The sequence below is a fragment of the Scomber japonicus genome, chromosome 18 (assembly GCF_027409825.1).
Source record: "Scomber japonicus isolate fScoJap1 chromosome 18, fScoJap1.pri, whole genome shotgun sequence".
In the NCBI taxonomy this organism is placed as follows: Eukaryota; Metazoa; Chordata; class Actinopteri; order Scombriformes; family Scombridae; genus Scomber; species Scomber japonicus.
In genome coordinates this window covers 20,995,192-21,004,428 of record NC_070595.1, presented here as the reverse complement: position 1 = coordinate 21,004,428, position 9,237 = coordinate 20,995,192, and the positions used below count along the sequence as shown (strand labels likewise).

Below are 9,237 nucleotides of genomic sequence, written 5' to 3'. Positions count from 1 at the left end.
TAGCATATTGTGACTTTACAGTGAAATTTAGGTAGTCATGCACTGATCAGATTTGCCCACTGCAATGGTACAGTGTTTGGGAGTCGCTTTACTAACAGGAAATTGTGTTAGCGTCTGTGGGAAACTCGGCTGATTGTGGCAATTTACTGCCCTCAAACTGGAGGCCCAAGTGTCTTAGTGGAGAGCTTCACTTGGTGACAAAAAAAATAAAAAAAATAACAGCACTTAGTGGTTTTTGCTTGGGTTGTCCCCTCACTGCAGGACTGAATATATCAGATCAAGCTCTGGAGGGTGACAGGAAATTCCACAGTTAACACAGTCTCTTAACACAGTCCAGAGCAGCGAGGGAGCCCTGTCAGATACTGGCTCTGTATGGGGGAGAAAAGTACCGCCTAGGCCAAGAGGTTGAAAAAGGGGAGTGGGAGGTGCCTCGGTGATCTCCCAGGGGGTGATCTCACGTCACCACTTGCTGCACTGTTGAGCGTTCATGGGGGCAGGATTGGTCTCTGCAGTGCAGCCTCCTGAGCAGCCGCTGAAGCTTGTTAGAGAAGTTTTTGTTCATCTGCCTGTACATGAGAGGCATTGCAAAGCTGCTAGAGAAAGCCAGCAGTTTAGACACACATCTCAAGAAGTAATAGGTAGGGAAGTAATGTATGTAACTAATGTACCCTGGTGAACCAGCTATAGTGTGTACCAACAGGGTCATATAGTATGGAGTCCACAGTACAAATTGCACACAGACTGAAGCTAGCAGTAGTCTGTGAATAGAAGGGTCCAAGCGAGCTGAGTCCTGATCCAGAGGTGTGGATTCCTTCCTTATGCGCAAAATGAGCACAAAGGCGTAAAGAACAGCCACAGCTGGAACCACGTAGCCGATAAACATCATGATGGCGTCTGCTGCCTCTTTGTTCTGCATTTTGGAGCACTCGACCATCTTGGTGGAGATGTGGTTGCACACATAGAACAGCAGAGAAGAGAAGCTGGTGAGCACAGCGCCGCCCCAGATGAATCCACACACATGTTTGGTGTTATACACACTGGACATGTATGTACGAGGCAACGCCCGCTCTATATAGTAGTCCAGACTGAGCAGCGTGGTGGAGTACATGATCACCAGAGATGAGATGTTGAAGAGGATGAGCAGGGTGATGTAGACCTCGTTGTTGTACTCCCACACATGCCAGCGGGTGAAGTTGGAGCTCAGCAACTCCACCGGCGCCACCAGGTTGAGCACAAGGCCCGCGATGGCCATGTTGACAAAATAGACATCCGGCATGGTCATAGACACCTTGTTGGAGAGGTTGACCACAACCAGCAGCGCATTGTAGCACAGCCCCAATGGGAAGCACACCAGGAGGTAGATGAGGGAGAAGACTGACAGGATGAGGCCAAAGTCCTGGCAGAGCCGGAAGTCCACGTTGGTGTCCGTCTCATTGTAAACCATGCAGATCCACATCTCTGGGCTCACACAGGTCAAGCACTCTCAACAGGTCGACTGCAGGCAGAGAGTTGGGAGAAAGAAGTTAATTACAGCACTGATCAGAAATGTCAGAGTTGTCAGTCATTACCAGTAATATTATAATTAGAGTAATGAGAATTATTATTAGTGCTTTAGTTTGAAAGTTACCAGTTGTAAGAGAAACTAACTGACTTTTTTAAGTCCTGATACTGATACCAATACCAATACCACGGCTTTGGGTATCAGCTGATACCAGTGTTAAATTAATCATCTGTATGCAAGACACTGGGATTACTGTTTTATGTGTAAGGCAACAACAGGTTTGACTTCAACATTGCTTTCCTAACTTTGTAAAACAAACTGTAGGATATAAATACACAGCTATAAGTGATTCAAGTTATTTATATATTAATCATTTATTTATCAGTTATTATTAAAATAATGGTATCCGATACAAGATCAGATCCAGCTATCTGATAGCAGTATTGTTATCAGTGCATCTCTAATATGATATTATAATTCAGCCTTTACAACCATGTGGAAAAAGAGAAACAAATCAGCTCTATGATAATGTTATGTAACCAAAATGAAAAGTTAATTGTGTAAGCTTTTGTAGTGGACATATGATTCATATATTTCATGTTCACATCTGTGTGTTTTTTGTATTTTGCCTGGCGGGGAAGACAAATTTCTCCTAACAGAGAATAGAGATGAAGTTGGAATTGTCAAATGATATCAAGCCTCTTATTACAATTTTAAGATAATATAATAGAGATCATGAGTCACGACCCTAAAGCTAACACATTCTATTGATATTAAGTTGGATATTATGGTATTACGTGTTGAGGAAATCACAAGAATACAGTAAGGCGTTTTATTTTGATGAGTAGAAAATTACAAATCATTCTCTTATTACTTTATGTTCTTTCTAGAGGAGCGAGCAAGGCCTTGACACAGCAACACATCAGCCACGGCACTGCTATTATGCCCTGGGGTAACACTGTTAATTTCACTTCACCGCATTTGACTGGCTGAATACGAACGCTTCACAATATGTTTCATTTGCTAGCTCAGCCTCAAAACCCACAATTTCTCTTCCTTGAGAGCCACACAGGCCAGAGCTGTTGTTCCGGGGGAAGAATACAAAACTGCATTTGTTTGACGCCTCAGCAGGCTTTTTTCTGTCTTGCTCTGCTTCTCTCTCTCTCTCTCTCTCTCTCTCTCTCTCTCTCTCTCTTTCTGTGTCACAGTCACATGCAGGGACATTGCTGCCTGTGCAGAGCTGCCCTTGTGCTTTTCACATGGTCAAGCAGCCAGATAAAGAATAGCATTTTGGAGCCTGACACTTAACAGACTACTTTGGTGCTACTGCTCTGACTGAAGCACATGCACAACCTGTTCAGGTTACTGCCGTGTTGACTTGTGGTTTGGCACATGGTGATGAGTAGATTTATAAGGAGTGAAATGTGAAGCAGGCTGTGGTGAAAGGTCTGTGAGGATTGAGTCGTGGGGTTGGAGTTCAGGGCAAGGTCAAAGAAAATGACCAGGCGTATGTCGGGAGCATTTGGGATCAAGCCTGACGGGGCAGCAACATTTTTAAAACACTTATGTAATGCTTCCTTGCATTATTAACTCAGGTCATTTTAAATAAATTATTCAAATAGCTTTGGACAAGGAAAAGGAAGATCATAAGGATATCACAGGCTTGCAGTCACACGAGTTCACTGTAATTTCTTTTATACGTCAGACTGTTTCCCATAACTGCTTTGAAAATATTCACCCACTGAAGAGAAAGTACATGTGCAGCAATATCTGAAAAACTTCTTGCGTGAAAATACTCTGGAATAAATAGCAGGAAGGCAGTTTGGAGTTTTTTTAGACTAGGATGAGTAACAATGCCAGTAAAGGGGAAACATTCTTCTGTTCACTTGCGTAACACCACTACAGAGGGGCTGTTTTGGCCTTAAGCCTCAGACACAGACGTACATACACACACGAGAGATCAGTCCCTCCTCTATACTACTCCAATTGGCTGTAATGAGACTGTAGTGGAGGCTGGAGCTCAGAGCTGGAGTGGAAACAAGATCAGGAGGAAGAAAGTGTAGAGTTACTCTTTACAAAAAGAAAACTGCTTTCACCAAGACTAGAGCACTGGTCAGCCTTCTCGTAAACACAGCTGTCTAACACCAGCAGCTAGGTGACTCATTTACAAGAGCAGGCCTCGATAGAAGTACGTAATTAGTTGCGGTCCCCTCCCATAGATGAGGTTCTCTTATCTGGATTTCTTGTAAATTGGAAGCACTGACGTTTGTTCACCCCTCACATGCTCAACAACCTTTCATCACTTTAAATGACTCCAGGAGAAGTTGGCGATTATTACAGAGAGCATCCGGCATTGTGGTGTGCCAGTCCCCATTCATTAGCACCTGCTGTATACAGACATTTTTGCCTCCCTTTCATTACCACCTTGGCTAACTTGGCAGCTTCCGTTAGCTGCATAGTAACCTACCCTTAACCCTAAAACTCGACATAAAAGAAGGCGTCACAGGTTGTTATATTCAATCACCGTTCAACAGGTTTACAGAAATGATGACCTAAGATATAAAGAAGAGAAAAATATATTGGCTGTGACTGAATTAACTCAAAGAATATGAGTTGTAGGAAAAAATTCATGTCTCCTAACATTGACAGAGACAGTCTTGGATGTGACACAAGACCTTAATGGTGACAAAACAAAGATAAAAGTAAGAATGGAAACTAACTCCAAATGTGTTTTAAAGCACACTGGACTGAAGATAAACACTGGAAACTTTGGGATTTCCTACATTTACCTACTTGGAGTGACCCCCCCCCCCCCACCCCCCCTCTTATTTCACTAAATGACAGCTAAAATGTTATCGTTCCCTCTGCTTACCCTGCAAGTAAATGCAAAGAAGGAAAAATACATTCAGTTGCAATAGCCAATATGAAATACTTACTCATACTTACTCATAATCAGGCTTTTCATACTAAACTTGTGAGCAACCACTGACAGCTTTGCACCGCCTGCATCAATTCAGTCTGGGCAAACTACAACTTTGGTGTTGAGAAAGTAATTTGCCTTTTTAGCTTTGCACATTTTACCAGCAGCCCATGATAATGTAATGTCTAGTTTTCCATTCAGCTAGGGGGAAAAAACACTCCACACTCAGAGACACTGCAACCTCATACAGACATATGAATTTGTGGTGAATGTCACTCATTTGTTGTGTCTGTTGTTTGTCTGGTATAATAATGATTTTCCGGTCTCTCTAATGCAAAGCTTCTCCACACTGAGTAAGTCATTTAAGTGCTTGAGTTTGTGTTGTAATAACCTTTAATGGGCATTTACAACATTTTAGTGACTAAATTATGAGTACAAAAAGCTTTGACTAAGAAATAATGAATTATTGAATGATTATTAAATGAATTGTTATCCACAGCCCCAGCATGGCTGTTGCTTATGGTTGGGTGATAAACATAATGTATAGGTACTACATAGGTACTTCTATCTTGTTGGGTTGTCCATTAAAGTCTTCCTTAAGGTGTTTTACATATGTGGTCTTATTGCTCTGCCACACTTGTACTGACTAACACCTGCATAAATTATCCAGATATTTATAATTATAACAAAATCAACTACTTCCTGTTACTAAAAGCCTGCATATACGAGAATAAAACTAGGAAAGAAAGCATACTGATAGCCTGTCCTCACTTCATAGATTAACATCAACCAAAATAAAACAACATAGATAAGTAAACAAGTATATCCTCTTGTGGTAAGAGGATGAGGAAAAGTGTTGGAGTGCAGTCATAGACGTCGTTAAGCTCAGTCTGAACTTTTTGCACTACTCCCTGTCAAAAGTGGTTAGGTTAAATGTTCCCAGAGGGGGAGGCCCTGCTTCAGTGTGTGCTCCAACCCCACCAAACACCATCCCCTAAAAAGTGACGCCCACGTGCTTGACGTCTCAGCGTTTTGAAGACAGATCTCGCGGGCTGATGGGAGTAGTGTGACATAGTGGGCCCACACCCCTCATATATCCTTACTGGAATTTACAGGGCCCTTCTCAGAAAGTAAAGAGTGATGTCACATGATTCACTGCTCGTGTCTGCAGCGACGTGCGGTGGAGCAGCACCAGGAAAATACTACAGGAAGAAAATAAGATTACGGGGGCTCACATTTACAAATGTTGTGACTGTGCAGCAATGTCAGGGGTGAAGTGTAACACAATGACATTTGATGCACGTATATTTCCAGCATTCAGTGGTGTTTCATTCTAAATAACAGCCCACATGAACTACCACACTACTTCTGAGTGTTTGTTATGATGCAAATGAATCATTTAAGAAAGTCCCTAAGTCTCTCCTGGTTCTAGCGATTGTCTCAGCTGCTGATTATGTTCAGAAAGGAGACCGTTTATTCTGACTATTCTGAGTATTAATGAGGAGTCTTGCTTGGTGGATGAAAATGCTGCATAACATTTGGCAAATCAAAATGTCTAATCTCTCAGAGGTGATTAAAATAATTGCCTTTGACTCCATTTCCATGGAAAGGTTTTATAACATTTATTTATACATTATTATTATTATTATTATTACTTCCCCCCTATCATTATCATTTCACTCAGAATTGAGTCATAGTACTGTAGTCAAGGTGACACAGCTGGTTTGTGAATGAATTCCTTGTAAGCTTCAGATGTACATGTAGATCTGTTATCTACCTGACTGCTGTCCTTTGCTAATCTGTTAATCTATACATCTTTGGCAATCATGGGAAAATGGACAGGCACAACATGTTGATATAACTGACTCACTGCTGAATACACAGATGGTGTTGGAACAATATCACATCCGCTTTCTGGAAAAAAACTAAGTGTCCTCGTCTCAAGTTCTAGCCTCGTAAAAAAAAGTGGTCAAGCACAGGTCACAGTCCCGATCACTTTCTTAGCTTCCTTCCGGGCAACTGTCACAGGCATCAACAGAGTCAGAGTTCAATGGTCAGCACAAAGCAGGCTTACCGCCATTAAGCCATGGCACACACGCCCATGTCCCCTTTGGTCACATGGATGGAAGTTGACGACAACAAGTGCAAAGCCTAAATCTCAAGAAGCATTTAATTTGGGGAGCAGTGAGACTGATCTGACACAGAACTAGTTTGTCAAAGTGCAGCTTTCACTCAGCCTCCAAAATGTGGTCAGGTGGTCATCTAAATACTATTAGTGGCATATTAGTATAGTCATTTCCTGTACTATAATAAATGCATCATCTTTAATAGCAGCACAGTCTGAATAATTACATTTGGTGTATCATGAGTAATATGCCTATAAATGAGGAATCAAAACAAAAATGTCCTAAAGTGTTGAAATCATTGTATAAAAAAATAACTGAACTACTAATGTATTCATATATATACTCATTATATGAATTTAACATTGAGATCTTGCTTTAAGCAGTTTAAAATATTGTATTATCTGAATGTTTCAACATCACAAGGCTATATACATATGTTAAAAATAAATAAATAAATAAATGAATAGTTACTTATTGAAGGTTTGGGATGGAGTGAAATAGCCTATATCGGTAGATGTAGGCTACTAATCCAATAAGCAAGGCTTCATTTCCATCCTGCTGTGTGTGAGTTACTAATGTTTGGTTAAATAAACAGACTCACTGTGTCATCCCATCAGGTCTCAATGGGCGATGTCATGTCAACAAGATATAGCAAATCATTCATGCAAATAGAGATCTGATATAACTTTATTGCTACACTTTATAACATGTTGTAGTCTTAAGACGCCCTCTGATCTTCCTCTAAACTGATACTAACTTTTTTACTCCTCAGCACATGAGAAAGCTGATCCCGTGAGAAACATCTTCAGGTGTTGTTTTCCAAAAATAAACGCGCTGTTAAGGACTCTGCAGCCATAGCTGAATAACAGTAAGAAAACAGACTGATGGTGGTTGTGGTGGTGGTGGTGTCTATTTTATTATTGCCGACAATGTGTCTCTCCATCACACTTGACTGCACAGATCAAAGCATGGATAACTGTCACGGCTTCACCTATTATTCTACCATTTCTACGGCTATTTAAAAAAAAAAAAAAAAAAAAAACTCAGGTTAGTCACAATCGCAGCGAGCCATCCTCACTTCACTTTTTTTCTTTCCCCCTTTCAGGTAAAAAAAAATCAAGACAAACTCATCATATTATTATAGCAGGATAACAGAAAAAGAGACGAAAACTCACCAGAAACGTATAGATTTGGCTCGGTGACAAACCTACGGAGGCATTGAGTTTGGATGAAGCATTTCCACTGGCATTTCTCTGTCGTTTCATTTCACAAACATATATCCCTAAAATACGCGCTCCGGCTCTACACGCGCTCATAAATCCTAAAAAAAAAAAAAAAAAAAAGTCAAAGAAATCGTTTTTCCTGCATTTCGGTAAAGTCAGGATTCATCTATCAACTTTTCGGACGAGGCTTGTTCTGAAAAGGGGCAGTCCGTAGCAGACTTTACTACTGCTGGAGTGCTGCTGAGCCCTGCAGTGTGTACACACGTGACCCTCCCCCACTGCCTCCTCGCTCCCCTCTGCTGCTGCTGATCTCCGGTCGCGAGGCTCTGATTGGACGGAGGACAGGGAGGTGGGGTGCGAGGGAGAGCGAGGGGAAAATATGGGAGGCCGATTAGGGTGAAAACATTGAACTATGTGCATATTAGGGGTTATTATAGTTAACGAAAACTAAGAAAATTTATGCCCATTTCCGCCAATGTGATGAAAAAACATGTGAGTCATTATACTGAGAAACTTACTCAAAATAATGACTCAGTAACTCAAGATAATGACTTCAAATTAATGAGAAATGATCTCAAAAATAATGATTCAAAATAATGAGAAAATATCTCAAAATAATGGATTATTATCTCAAAACAATGACTTAGTAATTCAAAACAATGAGAAACCATCTCAGTATCTCCTGCTTGTGCGTTCCTGTTTGGTCCAAATAATTTACATTTTGATGATGATGTCACAGACTTTTAAATCACTTTTCTTGACTGGGGGAAGGTTTCACAAATGTTTGCCGTTCGGGTGTGCTGTCAACAGTTTTACAGATGTCTCTTTTACAATGGTGGTCTATGGAAAAAATGCCTTTTGGGCAGCAAGGCGATTTTTGCCGCAATACCATAAGTGGCCACTGGGAAAATTTGGCTGCAAGGCTGAGTGGTGGGTCCATATCCAGAACTTATAAATCGATTAGTGCATGAAGCCAAAAAAGCCACTTCCTGTAGACATGCACACATTCACTAGAGACTTTTAACCGAGTCAGAGGGCTAAGCCAAAAGTCATCTCAGCTTAGACCTCTGACTAACTTGAATGGGGATAAATCCATTCAATCATGCAACGCTTCCAGACATTCAAAGTGTGATCGGACCAAATGAATTCCTGAATGGGTAATTTCGTGGAGGTTGTGATGTTCAAAAAATGTAGCTACTGGTTAAATGATGTCTCCTTCGCAATGTGAGTCTATGGGAAAAGCCTTTTTGGGTGAAAAACATCAAAACACGCCATCTTTGTTCCCTGTATTTTTTATTTTGTATACTAACATGTGTCAGAGTGGGTTTGATAGGAGAACCATTATGAAATATGCAGACGACACAGTCATCATCAGCCTGTTACAGGCAGGCGAGACAGGTCATGGTCCGGTTGGCAACCATTTCATAGAGTGGTGTGAGGAGTCCCATTTAGAGATAAACACAAAAA

General features: G+C 41.1%; 1 protein-coding gene across 1 annotated transcript; it reads right to left on the bottom strand.

Annotated features, from left to right (window-relative positions):
* Positions 1-452: 452 nt before the first annotated feature.
* Positions 453-7,965, bottom strand: gpr146 (G protein-coupled receptor 146). The gene is made up of 2 exons (XM_053339257.1): positions 7,723-7,965; positions 453-1,495 (listed from the first exon to the last, which is right to left on the bottom strand). The coding sequence occupies exon 2, from the start codon at positions 1,454-1,456 to the stop codon at positions 455-457; it is 1,002 nt and encodes a 333-aa protein (XP_053195232.1). The 5' UTR covers positions 1,457-1,495; positions 7,723-7,965; the 3' UTR covers positions 453-454.
* Between the last annotated feature and the right edge of the window lie 1,272 nt (positions 7,966-9,237).